The sequence below is a fragment of the Ursus maritimus genome, unplaced genomic scaffold, assembly GCF_017311325.1.
Source record: "Ursus maritimus isolate PB19 unplaced genomic scaffold, ASM1731132v1 scaffold_25, whole genome shotgun sequence".
Taxonomy (NCBI): domain Eukaryota; kingdom Metazoa; phylum Chordata; class Mammalia; order Carnivora; family Ursidae; genus Ursus; species Ursus maritimus.
In genome coordinates this window covers 20,131,654-20,147,820 of record NW_024425008.1, presented here as the reverse complement: position 1 = coordinate 20,147,820, position 16,167 = coordinate 20,131,654, and the positions used below count along the sequence as shown (strand labels likewise).

The 16,167-nt window shown below is 34.4% G+C and overlaps 1 protein-coding gene across 1 annotated transcript in view; it reads right to left on the bottom strand.

The window, feature by feature from the left end:
- Nucleotides 1-16,167, bottom strand: part of GTF2A1 (general transcription factor IIA subunit 1) — a 44,239-nt gene that overhangs the window by 11,974 nt on the left and 16,098 nt on the right. The window contains exons 5-8 of the mRNA XM_040641589.1: nucleotides 11,801-11,876; nucleotides 10,325-10,458; nucleotides 7,701-8,021; nucleotides 1,850-1,939 (exon numbers count right to left, since the gene is read on the bottom strand). Of these exons, the coding sequence (XP_040497523.1) occupies nucleotides 1,850-1,939; nucleotides 7,701-8,021; nucleotides 10,325-10,458; nucleotides 11,801-11,876 (621 nt within the window). The remainder of the gene's footprint in view (nucleotides 1-1,849; nucleotides 1,940-7,700; nucleotides 8,022-10,324; nucleotides 10,459-11,800; nucleotides 11,877-16,167) is intronic.

Genomic DNA, 16,167 nt, shown 5'->3' with positions numbered 1-16,167 from the left:
CATCAGTCCTTATCTATCATAATAAGGGAGAACTCTGCTTCATTATTACGTTTAACTACAATTTTGATTTGACTAACAACATAAACTTCATTATTCTTTCTACAATGGTTACTAAAATTGACTCCTTGTTGAAACTCTAAAGCTTAGGCTTCAAAAATAAAATCCTAAAATTCAGGTTGGCTCAAACCATATCCAACCCCATTTTAACCATTCATAGAACACCAGCATTCTTTATTATTGACTAAAACACCAAGCCCAGCCCTCAAGAACTCATTTGATTCTAAAAATTAGATCTCTGTAAACTTTAAAATTGTTTATCGCTCAACAAACTACTTAAAGCTATTTTCGATTTCTGTCTAAAACATTAAAATGTCTCTAGAAGCAAAACAAACCAATTTTAACATTTAAAATATTATGTGTACAATTTGTACCAAAGGAGAATACAACCTTTCTTACAATATGAAAATGTTTAGAAGTATATTCTTCAATCTAGCTAAGGTAAAGGTCTCTTTTGCCTGATAAATCTGACATCTTGTCATCATGAAACTGTGTTCTGGCTAATTTGGTTGCATGAGGTTCCTTTAAGATTTCCTGACAACATAAGGTTTATGGGTATCGATTTTAACATTAATACTCTTCCAGTACACAACTGTAACAAAAAATTACATCTACTATCATGTCCCTGGTGTTTTTAAGAATGCTCACCAAAAGTAACACAGTACAAAAGTGGATGCTCTGATAACTCTGTTTATGAGTGACTTCATTGACGTTACTCTGTAATCTCACTGCAAGTAACTGGCTTGACTTTACCTTTTCATTACAAAATGATAAAACTGTTTTGACATTTCCCCTATAGATATGTTTCCAATAAGTATGGCTATTTATATGCAATAAGCATGACTACTTATAAGATTCATTTCTATAAAAGCAACACAAATTCAACATTTTCATCATTTGTAAAGGAAATTCATGCAAGGCACAATTCTGCATGATCACGACTATAGCTCCAGTGTCTGGCACATGCAGACACTTAAGAAGCATTTGTTCAGCGAATGAGTACTGCTTACAAACAAAAGCCCAATTGCCTCTGTTAGGGTTTTCATCATTTAGTAAAAACCACTGCTGAAATTAAATTATAAATGCAATATAATTTGTGGATTTATTATAAATTTAATGATTATAGAAAACAATTTTATTCCAAATTAAATGTTTTAATAATTAATAAAATCTCAACAATAATGCCAATAACTATAACAAAAATACTTGGCAAGTAGCATCCTTTTGAAGAATTAGGAAAAAAGAATTCAATATCTAATTCTCACAGACCTACTTTAAAAATATCTAATGCTACTGAAAACACAGCAATGATAAATAATTTTAAAAATGATTTCAGTAAAAGCATATCTATTTGTTAGTTAGCAGTCCTGTTTATTGCCCTAGTTCACTCCTTAGTAATAAAAAAAGTGACAAAATTCAATTAGAGCCTTTTAGTTTTGAAGTAGTTTAAACTAAAGGGAAAACAGGGTTGTTCGACTGGGTTATTAATGTTAAAGGACAACCCCAAAGTGACTGTTAACTTTGTTAGCGAGTTAGGACACAGTATAAATTGAAAGAAGCCTCCCTCTCCTCATGATTTCATTCATCACATTTTTTCAAATGTAAAGCTACACAAATAATTTCTCGTTTTATTAAAATAATCTACTAAACCATAACAATGCCTACATTCACCCTGTTTATACTGAATATGAGAGGCATCAATCAGCTGCCCAAATGTTTGAACAAGTTAGAAAAGATATTTAGGGAAGAAATTACAACAGAAAAAATGTCAGTAACCTGATAAAATCCTTACCTTATCATATTGGCATACAACAACATTTTCTGTATCAAAGAGTTCCTGTCCTTCTTCATCACTCACATCATCTTCACTGTTGAGGGGCTCCTACGAATAAGAAAGAGGAGTATTTATTTATACTTCATGTATTACTAAAAAAAGGCCCTCCTAATATTCAAGGAAAAGAAATACAATGACCTTGATATTCTTTGAGAATGAAGGTTCAGACAGAAGCATATACACACACATGTATATACCATAAACGTATTTATAAGACTTTGCCAATTTTACTGAAATTCCAGCAAGAATCAAAAATAAAAATAGTTAAGCTATATAACTTTTAAGTCAGAAAAGATGTTTATTTGGGGCGCCTGAATGGCTCAGTCGTTAAGCATCTGCCTTCAGCCCAGGGCGTGATCCCAGAGTCCTTGGATCGAGCCCCACATAGGCTCCTCCGCTGGGAGCCTGCTTCTTCCTCTCCCACTCCCCCTGCTTGTGTTCCTTCTCTCACTGGCTGCCTCTCTCTCTGTCAAATAAATAAATAAAATCTTTAAAAAAAAAAAAGAAAGAAAAGATGTTTATTTCCTTCATTCTTTCAGAATAGCACAAAATTACTCTAATAACATTTAAGATGCCTAGAAGAGACATAAGAAAATATGAAGGTTTAATGAGATAATGGTTCTATGTACCATGAGCAGCAGCAGAGTAAAAGGGAAAACAGTGGTGAAGTTGGAGGAGAAAAGGGGGAGCCTAGGAATCTGGCTTGTCTATACATGGAGGACTAAGACTCTATTTATACTATTAGCATGTCTACCATTGTGATGGTAATGGTGGAGGCCTGTACTGCAACTAAGGCATTTAGATTAAAAGGATACATGTGGGAGGGGTGAGGTGGAAGGGGGTCTCAGTCCCAAAGAGAATTAAAGGCCAAATCTAACTAGAGCATAAAATGACCAACTATGTTAAACCCGACCTCAGTTATTTGAGGGGGCGCCTGGGTGGCACAGTGGTTATTTGAGGAGATAAAAGATATAACTCAGATTTCTAATTAACAGAGAAAGAGAAGACAGGACAAAATAAAAGTGGAAAGGAAAACAATCAAGATGATATTAAGCATAGGCTTATACCTCACACACATGTATGTATACATATTCTTTAATTTAAAATAGATATCACCAATGTAAATGTAAAACCAATTTATTAAGATAAAATTCATATAACATAAAATTCACCATTTTAACAATTTTAGAGTGTACAACCGGTCATACTTAGTAGATAAATAATGTATGCAATTATCACCACTATCTAATTCCAAAACAGTTTCATCACCTTTACCATTAAGCACTTAATCCCCATCCCCACCTCTCCCCAGCCCCCCAATAATCTGCTTTCTGTCACTAGATATTTACCTCTGGATAGTTCATATAAATGCAAACATACAATATACACATGTAACAATATGTGGTGTGGTTTCTTTAACTTATAATGTGTGAGGTTCATCCATGTTGTAGCATAAACCAGTACTTTGTTCCTTTTCATGGCTAAATAATACTCCACTGCAAGGATAACTCACATTTTAATTTATCCATCAATTGATAGACATTTGGGTTATTTACATTTTTGGATTTTGGAAACAGTTTTGAACATTCGTGGACAAGCTTTTGTCTGAATGACATTTTCAACTCTCTTATAATATATTCTTAGGAGAATTGCTGGGTAATATGATAATTTTATGCTTAACATTTTGAGGAACCACCAAACCATTTTCCATAGCAGCTACACCATTTTCCATTCCCACCAGCAATGCAAAAGAGTTCCAACCTCTCTACATCCTCACCAACATGTTTCCTTTTTTATCTTTTTTGATTACCACCATCCTGGTAAATGTGAAGTGGTATCTCTTTGTGGTTTTGATATATGCATTTCTGTAATAATTATTGATGTTGAACATCTTTTCATATGCTTGTTAGCTATTTGTACATCCTCCTTGGAGAAATGCCTATTCAAGTCCTTTAGCCACTTTGGAATAGAGTTGTTTGTTGTTGAATTTAAAAGTTTTCTATGCTGGATATTAAGCCCTTATCAGACAGAGGATTTGCAAATATTTTCTCCTACTTTTTAGGCTGTCTTTTAACTTTCTGGATATTATCCTCAGACATACAGAAGTTTTTAATCTACTAAATCTGTTATTTCCTTTATTGCTTGTGTTTTTGGTATCATACTTAAGAAACTATTTCCAAACCCAGTGTTATGAAGCTTCTGCCCTATTTTCTTCTAAGAATTTTATAGTTTTAGGTCTTACTTTTAGGTCTTCGACCCATTTTGAACTAATTTTGTATAAGGTGTGGGGCAGGAGTCTAATTGCACTGTTTTGTATGTGGATATTCAGTTGTCCAAGCTACATTTATTGAATAAGACCATTCCTTTCCTACTGAATAGTCTTGGCCCATGTAAAAAATTTTTAAGATGACAGCATACATGGCAGTATTCCACATAAAAAAGACACACCTAAAGCTTAGGGATCAAAAAAATTTGAAAGTAAAATAATGAAAAGAGCTATCCTAACTGAAACAAAGTATGATTCTAGTAATATCACACAAAACAGACTGTATGGGCAAAAAAAATTACTGGAGATAAATAGCAGGGAACTACATAATCATAAATGGCTCAGTTCACTGGAAAGTGTAAGTTTCAGCTTATGTGCATCGATTTTTAGGTTCAAAATATAAAAAGCATAATGACAACAAAACAAATAAATACACCATCACAGTAGGAGATTTGAACATATCTCACTCACTAATCTGTAATGGTGAAAGCACGCAAAAAATGTCAGTAAGGATATAGAATATCCAAAGAATCTAATTCTAATAGTACATACAGAAGACAACCAACAACTGCAAAAAAATCTTTTCAAATATACAGGAAGCATATGCAAACACTGACCACATAAAGCTAGCCCCAATCAATTTCAAAGGATGCATACATTACACAGATCGTAACTCTACAAATAAAACAGTTAAGTCTGAACAAGAATTAATAAAATAGAAGAAAATACACTAGAGAGAATAAAGCTAAAAGTTGATTCTTAAAAAACATTAAAGAAATCAACATACCTCTGGCTAGACTGAACAAGAAAAAAAGAGCAAGAAGGCACAAAATCAGAAATGTGAATATAAAAAAGGAAATGACTACAAAGGATTCTGGTATCAAAAAGATGATTATCATTAATTTTATGCTAACTTAAAAATTTACATATATAGCCCTAGGAAAATATAACTCATCTAAACTGTCTCAAAAAGAAACAATACTTGAACAGAGTAAGGACATTACTAGAATCAGATAATTTTAGCAGCATGCTTCAACAAATACTCACAGAATTAAGTATATCTTAAAAAAAAAAAAAATAGTCCAAGGAAGACAGAACACTCGCCAGAATTCATTTTATAATGCTATCACAAACCTGAAAACCTAGTAAGAAGAGTATGAGAACAGAAAAATCACAGACAGTACATGAATGTACATGAAAAAGTCCTGAACAAAGTGAATTCAGCAATTCATAAAAAGGGTAATCAAGTTGTGCTAGCCAATGAATACAAAATTGGTTATAAGTAGAAAACCAATTAGTGCAATTAGTTATTAAATAACAGATTAAGGATAAGAAGTTGTATGATTATCTAACAGTTGCAGAAAAACTTTAACAAAATTCAACAATCATTTAGAATTTAAAAAAGCAAAGCTCTTAGTTAATCTGAATAGAAGGGAACTTCTTTAACCTGATTAAAGGTGTCCATAAAAAGCCTATAATAAACATTATACTTAATAGTGAATTATAAAAAGGGTTCCTTTTAAAATTAAGAACAAGATAAAGGTGTCTGCTATTTCTTATCAATATTGTTCGGGAGGGCTAAGCCAATGAGGCACGAAAAACTGCCATTTTTAATATTTGGTTGTCTAAAGAGAAAACATGAAGAAATCAAAGATGCTAAATCTCATAAGTAATCAAATTAAAACCAAAAGCAAACACCATTTTCTTCCTATTAGACTGGCAAAAATTAAGAAGACTGACGATATAGTACTGGTGAAGACTTATTAGTACAACAATTTGGCATTTTATTGTAAAGTTGAAAATGTGCATGCCTTAGAATCCAGTTTTTTTTTTTAAAGATCTTATTTCTTTATTTATTTGACAGAGACAGCCAGCGAGAGAGGGAACACAAGCAGGGTAAGTAGGAGAAGAAGAAGCAGGCTCATAGCGGAGGAGCCTGATGTGGGGCTCGATCCCATAACGCCGGGATCACGCCCTGAGCCGAAGCCAGACGCCTAACGACTGTGCCACTGAGGCGCCCCCTAGAATCCAGTAATTCAATGACTAGGTATGATACTTTTAAAAAAAAGTCATGCGTAGGTGTCCCCAGAAGACATGCTCCAAAATATTTTATAACTGTAACAGTAAACAAATAGAAACAACCCTAATGCCCATCACATCAGAAAAGAAATGGAGAAATAAACTATGGTATATTCAATAATGAAAATAATTACCAGTATATACAACAACTTAGACGAACTTCAGAAATACCACCTTGAGAAAAAAAAAAAGCAATCAACTTGCAGAAGAATAGAGAATTACTCCATTTATGTTATAAATGGGTGTTCAAAACAAAACACTATGCTCTATAGGAAGATAAATACAGATGGTAAACATAAAGGCAAGTTAATGATAAACACAATATTCATACGCATGGTTAACCTGATGACAGAAGGAAGAGGATGGGGGTTGGGGAGAGGTACTTAGGGACTTCAATAAAATCATGGATTATGTATTTTTTTAAAGATTTTATTTATTTATTTATTTATTTATTTATTTATTTATTTATTTATTTAGCACTGGTAAGCTGGGAGAGGGGTAAAAAGAGATGGAGAGAGAGAATCTCAAGAGACTCTGTGCTGAGCGTGCAGCTTGATGTGGGACTCGATCCCACCACCCTGAGATCATGAACTGAGTGGAAATCAAGAGTAGGACTTTAACTGACTAAGCCACCCAGGTGCCCCATAATGGGATTATTTTTAACTAGACGTGGACATAAGGGTGTTTTTATGTGAAAATATTTTTTATTCATTTGTATCTATTCAACATTTAATAAAACAGTATTTTTTAAAAACATTAAATATAAAGATTTTTGTCCTAAAATAAAATTACATCTTAAGTTGCAGAAAGCAATTAACAACGAAAACTGTGGTTAAGACAAACATCTTGAACACAAGTAAATAAGCGGGAACACCAAAGAAAACAAAGATATATTTATATGCTTCTACAAATATATAACTAAAGATGAATAAGAGAGAATGGTTTGTTTAACTCAAGACAGACACTAAGAGTAGGTAAAGTGATGTAAGGAACTAGTACAGAATACAGACCAAAAGGAAGTTATAAATAAATCTGTAACATTTAGCTTTTTCCTCAAGTCTCCTCTCTTCCCAGATGTTGCCATACCTTTTCAATTACTGAAGCAAAAGATTAACCTCATTTTATCTGTTCTACCTATGTCTTATGTGTAAATCACATCGTGAAAGCATAAGCCAGAAAATTAGAATTACTTGTACTTCTACCCCCTTTATAAATACAACTCAGTATGATATACATTTATTTTTTATTACTAGCTATAAGAAACAGTATTTTACGATGATAAATACAACCAGAACCATCTAAAAACCTTATTAGGTTAGAACAATCTAACTTTATATTTAAAATCCTATATTGTACAACACCTTAACGGCCTCTGAAAAAATTGAATATACTTCATCAGTTTGGCACCAAGTAAAAGAAATGATGGAGTAGTTTCTCATTTCACATCTTTTACTATAAACTTACTTCTTCTACCTGCCCATCCTCAGCTCCATCTTTCTCTTTGTCTTCCTCCTCATCATCATCATAGTCTTCTTCTTCATCTTCATCTTCTTCAGATGATGTATCCCCAGTTCCATCAACCTGTAACACCAACGGGGCTTGTGCTTGAGCAGGCTGGGCCTGTGGTTGCTGTTGGCCAGTTGCAGTTATCTGTGCTTGTGCCGGTGTAGGCGCAGCCACCGTTGTCGGTATAACTTGAGTCTTATTTCCTGTAAATAAGATTTGCTGTGGCTGAATGATAACACCCGTCTGTGGTGAAATTCCTCCAGGAAGAGGGGCCAGTACCTAAGGCAAAAGAAAACCATATTAGAAACTAGTAAGAAGACTAAGTAGCTCAGTTTCAATTTATGGCACACAGAAATAGGCGTTAATGCTGAAGAATCACCAAAAATGCCATATCTCATACAGTTAAAACCACCAAAGCATAAAAGGAATGTTTAACTAGTTTAATGATCCCACTTCCATTTTACCATTCAAAGTCTGACGGAAAAAAAGATTTTCTGAAAATATTTATTGAGCACTTGCTATGTACACGGCAAATTCCAAACCAAGAGTTATGCATATGGTTAATTTATTTGCTTGATGTATGGACAAGTTTAGTAACTTACCAAGCTTGTAGTCACTAAGAGGCAAAATATTAACCCAAGCCGCCTGATTCTGCTCTAATTATTATGTTACACTGCCTCCCTGTGGAGAACACTGCACTGAAAATGTGAAGTCTTGGGCCTCAGTTTTGTCTAAGATCCCAGATAGAGATATAGCAAAGGCATGTCATTTAACCTCCTTTGGCTTTCATCACTTCACTGTCAAACTAGGATCAATGGTTCTCAACCCTGGCTGCAAATTACAACTACCTAGTCACTTAAAAATACTGGTACTTGGGCTCCACTCCTAGTATTCTGATTTAATTAGTGTGAGGTGAAATCTGATCATTTATAGCTCTCTAGCTGATTCTAACCATGCAACCACACCAGATCAGATGATTTCTAAAGTTCCTTTCTGTTTCTGCATCTAAAATTCTAAGGTAAACCATAACTCAAAAAGAACGTATTAACAAATATTAACTCTATCTTTTACAATAAATATATTTATAATTATATGTATTAATAAATTAATAAATAAAAAGAGAATACCTAGTGGTAAATAAAAAAAGTGAATGGCAATTACTTGCCTTTAGGTTCAAGGAATGCAAAAGAAGACAGTATTTCCCTTAAGAAGTTTACAGATTAATAGTGCAACAGACAAAGCAGTAACACAACTGAAAACATAGAAGGTGTAACAGAAGTATGATATGGTGTTATGAGAACACAGGAGAGAAGACTAAATTCAGACAAGGTATGGTCAGGGAACCCTTCTTAATAGGTAATACGTGGGTTCTTTTGTGCTTGGAAGATTAGCCAGGCTTTTCTATTCAGTTGCTCTGTTTGTTGGGGGGAGTAAAGGGAGTTGCTAGAAGGAAGGTCAAACGGCATTCTAAGTAGAAGAATAACATTAAGTGAAAATTTGGAAAGCTGTAAATCGACTATATTAATGCTTCTCTGATCTTACCTCAATCATCATGCTATAATATGGATATTACGTATTTATGTGTCTCTTTTTAAAGTACCTAAGTTCTTTAAGAAAAAACCATTTCTCTTTCGTCTTTGTCCTCACAGTACAAGAGTTTAACACAGAGCACAGAAGTAGGTACAAAGATTTAACTTTGATCTAAACAGCAGCTGAAGCAAATAACTAGAAGGATGGCAAGAAATAAACCTGAAGAGATCAAAAAAATAAGATCCATAAAAAACAAAGATCCTATGAACCATGCTGAGGACTTTAGACTTTTTCCAACAGGCAATGAGAAGTCATTAAAAGATTTTAAGATTTTTAGAACAGTAACTATAAAATATGGAGTAACAAGTTAGAAAGCCTAAACTTAGAGGCAGGGAAATCAATTAAGAGGGTAATATATCGTATTTTTTATACACACACACACGCTAACATTATACATAGGTATATATATATATTATTGAGAAAATAATAATAGTATTTTAAGTGGGAAATTATGAAAGCATGAACTAAGGAAATGACGAGAGAGTCCAAGAAAAGAAAACTAGTTTCTAACATTAAGGAACTGCGAACATGATAAAATTGCAGTCTGAAAAAAACAAACGACTAAGAATTAGTAGGACTTCATGATACTTTGTATATTAAAAATGCATAAGCTTCATGAAACTGGATTCATGTCTGCCTTGTTCACTCCTAAATCTCCAGTCCCTTGCAAAGACTCCTGATACACAACCACATAGTAAATGCTTGAATGAATGCCAGATAAACTCGGAGGCTTAGGAGGCTGGATGGAGGGTGGTGCCATGACAGAAAAGCGTGTTCAGAGGAATGATGAAAGATAAGCGGAGATAAATAACAATTTAGTCTTAAACATAGTTTAATGAGGAATTTACAATGACAGGATGTATAGCATTGGAGAATAGTCTAAGAATTTGTATAGATAAAGGCATGCGAAAGGGGAAGAGAACCACCCAGAGAATTCATACAGAAGAAGAAAAAAAGAACCCCATCATGATCATAACTTATTATTCTATTACCTGTTGTATAACAGGAGCTTGTACTCCACCAGGCTGCATTTGTGGTATAACTTGTTGTTGGAGAACTACGGACTGCTGAGGCTGAAAGATATACTGGGCACCATTGGCTGCTCTGACTACTTGAAGAAGCTGGCCTGAAGCAGAAAATATGTATTACAAGTTACCATTTTAGCAGTGACCATCTCAAAATAAATGAATTCATAATGAATGTCAAGCCACCAAAATGCCCTAGAAATGATCGAGCAAGAAGTCTAACAATTAAGGGCTGCCATACACAGTAAACTATAATCTTCACCTTCTCTCAGTTCCCTCCATGTTCAAATACATTGCTTAAAATGTTTTTCCTACTTATCATCCATATAAAGCTCTTTTCCAATAAAGTTTTAACAACAGATTATGAGAGTTGATTAGAAGTTTAAATTATCTTTACTAACATGTTAAGAGTCATGTAAGAGCAGTAAGATCAGATGTTTCAAGGGTTGTTTCTTTTTAAAGCTCTAAAGACATGGAAGTGTAAACAGTTCATTAATATCCTGAGCCAGAGCACCGGGATACTTAGCTTCAAAATGCTTAAAAAAATAGGGCGCCTGGGTGGCTCAGTCATTAAGTGTCTGCCTTCGGCTCAGGGCATGATCCTGGAGTTATGGGATCGAGCCCCGCATCAGGCTCTTCCACTGGGAGCCTGCTTCTTCCTCTCCCACTCCCCCTGCTTTTGTTCCCTCTCTCTCTGGCTGTCTGTCAAATAAATAAAATCTTAAAAAATAAATAAATAAAAGTTTGCTGAACCAATTATCATTGCCACATAATACTGAGTGTATGCCTGGCTTAAACACAGAGAAGTGAATCCCTCCCTTTGTTGTTTTAGATGATACAGAATCTTCAATTAATTAAAAAGCAACAATTATATATTAATAAAATATGTGGCAAGATAAACCTCTGGTTAGTTCTTTACAAATTTAGAATCTCATTAACAAAATAACAAGATATTCTATAATTAAGATTACAGAGAAAGTACTTAAAATCCATGTAAATAAATTCTTCCAACATCGATATGCCAAAAATCACAAGTAAATTTTATCAGTCTATGCAGAGATACTATGTAAAACAGAATGCAATAAAATACTATATGATTTAGTTTGATATCACAAATTCATTCATATGAGCCAAGGTTAACTTATTTGGCAGGTTAAATGTGTTAAAAAAAAAAATCTATGTAAATATTCCTATATAATCATACTTCATTCAACAATAGGATTCTCATTCACAGATCAAAAGCTCAAGTGCAATTTTCATCTTCTCTATTGCATCCTCAGCAAAAATTATCATTTAATGGGCTATAGTACTCAATCTTATTTGAATAACCTAAGTCAAATGGTACAAGAAGTATTGATTCTTTCAATGAGGCCAAAACGAAGACTAGATGGTACAATTTTCTGAGTTATACATATAAATAATGGTTCTGTTACTCCTCATTACCTGAATTTGTTAGTATCTGCTGAACAGGAGTCACACCTGCAGGGAGTGCCAAGGTAGCAGCTGTAGCAGCAGCGCTCTGAAAAAACAAAGGAAAAAAATCAAAACCACATATGTGCATAACGGTACCTCAATTTATCTCTGGCACATTTTCATAGTATTTATAATTTATCATTTAGTATACACTAAAATGAAAAGTTTAAACATTTCTTTTTTTTTTTTTTTTTTTTTTAAAGATTTTATTTATTTATGTGACAGAGAGACAGCCAGTGAGAGAGGGAACACAGCAGGGGGAGTGGGAGAGGAAGAAGCAGGCTCCTAGCGGAGGAGCCTGATGTGGGACTCGATCCCGGTACGCCAGGATCACGCCCTGAGCCGAAGGCAGACGCTTTAACGACTGCGCTACCCAGGCGCCCCTAAAATGAAAAGTTTAAACAAGACTAAAACCCATTTTATAAAATGATACAATAAAGAGACCACCTAGCCTAAATGCTTTACTTAAGTACTTCAAACAATGAAGCAGAATAATATAATTGGGGTGTTTTTTTCCCTTGAAGAATGTGCTCTAAGGAAACCTCACACATACTAACAATGCTGTACAATATATAAAATATCCACTCCATTATTTCTTTTCCTACTCTATTTCCTTACTCCCAATTCCTTGTTGTCAATTACAGTTGACCCTTAAACAATGCAGGGGCTAGGGCACCAACTCCTCACACAAGTGAAAATCCACATGTAACTTTTGACTTCCCAAAAACTTAAGAGCCTACTGCTGACCAGAAGCCTTACCAGTAATATAAATGGTCGATTAACACCTATTTTGCATGATACACGTATATATTATATACTGTATTCTACAAAATAAACCAGAGGAAAGAAAATATATACCTTATTTATGGAAAATAACCATATGTATTGAAAATATTTGCATGTAAATGTACCCATACAGTTCAAACTCAAATTGTTCAAAGTCAACTGTAATATACTTGAAGCAAAATGTTAAGTATCTTCATTTTAGAAATCTTAATATTTTTAATTTATGCTAGAATCAACAGGGCTTTAAAGAAAACCTTTTATCAGAAGGCTGAGCTTATATAGCTAGCAATTCTATGATGCCCTAAGATGACAATATTGGCACTATATCTAGGTGAAACATATTAATAGTAGTTTTATTAACACAAAAAATATCTAAAAATCTTTAAAAAAAAGTCACCAACTTTAATTTCTACATTTTTTTAAAAAGATTTTATTTATTTATGTGACAGAGACAGCCAGCAAGAGAGGGAACACAGCAGGGGAGTGGGAGAGGAAGAAGCAGGCTCCCTAATTTCTACATTTTAAAATGGAGGTAGTATCTGACATTTAGGTTAAAAAAACATATATGGGTATACTCTGAATCTCTTTAAATCCAGGATAAATTTTTCATTTACTGCTTCTGGAGACTTCTGTTCTCCCCTTTCCTCCAAAAGAATTACGCCACATTTTTACTGGTTTTTTTAATTCTATACTCAAAGTATGTACATGCATCTCACTGTAACTATATACGAAGGTAATTTTTCCCCCTCATCCTTTAATCTTTTTAAAGGTACCAAGCCTTCACATACCAATCTAACATATACATTTTCAGAAACACTTCTATTTGGTAAGCTCTGAGAAATAAATATAACTGTGCTTTGAAGATGCCAATGCCAGAGAAGTCAACAATATTTGGAAAATTATACACAAATAGGTTCATGACACTACTATCTAGTCTAGACTGTATGTATAGCTTTCTAAGAAAATGTGCTTCTTCTTGCCATTTGATAGGTCTAACTAGTTTCTACATCTCAAGCCTCAAATTCCCACTATGTCCCCAGAATCCAGCCATAGCCCCACCAGATTCTCTTCATGAAATGCAGGTTCTGCATTTTGTTTATTTTAAATAAATCTTGTCTGTATAGGCAAAAGAAAGGTAATCTAAGTCTAAGGAACACATTAACAACCACTTACTAGTAAGAAATACTATTCAAAGATATTTATATTCAGATTTTAAAAGATTAATAGATCTCCCTCTATTGACAAAGTGACAACTGTAGTTTCTATACAGCACACATGACACAATAACCACCTGCACACCTCTGTACATTCCAGATGCTATCAATAAATATTTGTTGAGTGACATACTATACAGAACTCATCTTTTATCAGTGCTTACTGAAAATTTCTTCTTGTATTTTATGAAATAGCCCTAAAATGAGTAACACATCAGAGCAATTATTTCATAAAGAGAACCTGCAAAACTGGTTTGATACAAGGTCCTGTCTTGTAGGTTCCCTGAAATAGCTTTCTACCTAATATATTATCGCTATCCTACATTCTTACCAAATAACTTTTCAATGTTCATTTCCAAAGCATGCATAGTTTTTTAAAAAAATCAAAACTGGAATAAAATCTGGCCATCTGCAATGACATGGAGCTAAAGTGTATTACATTAAGTGAAGTCAGTCAGAGAAAGACTAATACTGTATGATCTCACTTATATGTGTAATTTAAAAAAGAAAACAGATGAACATATAAGAACGGGGAAAAGAAAAACAGGAGAGAAGGAAACAAGCCATAAGAGACTAGAGAACAAACTATGGGGCGCCTGGGTGGCTCAGTCATTAAGCGTCTGCCTTCGGCTCACGGCGTGATCCCAGGGTTCTGGGATCAAGCCCCCATTGGGCTCCCTGCTCTGCTGGGAGCCTGCTTCTTCCTCTCCCACTCCCCCTGCTTGTGTTTGCTCTCTCCATCTCTCTCTGTCAAATAAATAAAAATCTAAAAAAAAATAAAAAATAAGGTCTATCCCTCTAAAAAAAGAGAGAGAGAAAACAAACTAGGGTTGATGGAGAAAGGTGAACAGGGAATGGGCTAAATGGGTGATGGGTATTAAGGAGGGCAAATTGTTATGATGAGCACTGGGTTTTGTACGTAGGTGATGAATCACTGAATTCTACTCCAGAAACCAATACTGCACTGTATGTTAACTACCTAAAATTTAAATTAAAAAAAGAAAGAAAAAGGAAATCAATCAATCAACTGGGTATCTTTGAATCAGGAATAATTCAAACCAACGAAATCAAAAACAAAACCTCTCTAATTTGTAAAGAGCCTACAGTGCTTATATTTCAGAACATATAAAATACATGGGGCAAACACTGAAAACACCAACTAAAATACTAAAATACACATAAATGCTAACACCTTTTATTGACAGGTGTTTCTGACCTATGATCTGTTTAAATACATGCTCTTTAGAATCGAGACAATAACAAACAAGTCAGAGATGGGCCACTAATTTTTCCCAGTCTCTTTAAACACAATTTTAATTCAAAATTATCTCCCAACACTTAAAATCCTTAGAAATCAGATGGGCCTACTGTAAGTGATTCTACAAAATTTTCTGTTTTAAAAGGACAAAAGTCGGGGCGCCTAAGTGGCTTAGTGGGTTAAGGGGCCAACACTTGATTTCAGCTCAGGTCATGATCTCAGGGTCCTGGGACCAAGCCTTAGTGTCTGCCTCTGCACTCAGCAGGGAGTCTGCTCCCTCTCCCTCTGCCCCTCCACCTGCGTGTATGCGCGCTCTCTTTTTCCTTCTTATATGAATAAATAAGTCTTAATAAAAGGACATAAGTTATTCCCTAGGAAACAGTCTCAATAGTACCAACTACAATATAGATCCTACAATAAGACTTTCTTTTTTTTTTTTTAAGATTTTATTTACTTATGCAACAGAGATAGAGACAGCCAGCGAGAGAGGGAACACAAGCAGGGGAGTGGGAAAGGAAGAAGCAGGCTCATAGCGGAGGAGCCTGATATGGGGCTCGATCCCATAAAGCCGGGATCACGCCCTGAGCCGAAGGCAGACGCTTAACCGCTGTGCCACCCAGGCGCTCTAAGACTTTCATTTTTAAGAGTGAAGGTTAAAAAGAAATTTGGGGCCTTAGACTTGAAATGGAATTTTCTGAATGATAAAAATTCTTATGATTCCATGAAAGGCTGGAATTTTGTGATTTTAATGAAGAACTGATTCCAGCAATTTGAACTAGGACAAGTCGCTATCCTTGATTCTTTTGTGAATTTAAAAACTGCAATTTCTACTATCACGTAGAAATTTGTAATTCTGTCAAGCTATAAATTTGTAAGGCTGGTATATTTAAAAAGGAGTGATCAGTCTAGTAGGTGAGCCCTGTTTCCTATTCCTAGCTGGCTTATCAATCACAGATGAGCTTTTTGAGGTTAACTACTCCTCACCAAACAGAAGTGATTTCTTAAAATACTGTTTTGTTTTGTTTTTTTGTTAAAGATTTTATTTATTTGACCGAGAGAGAGAGAGAGAGAGAGAGAGA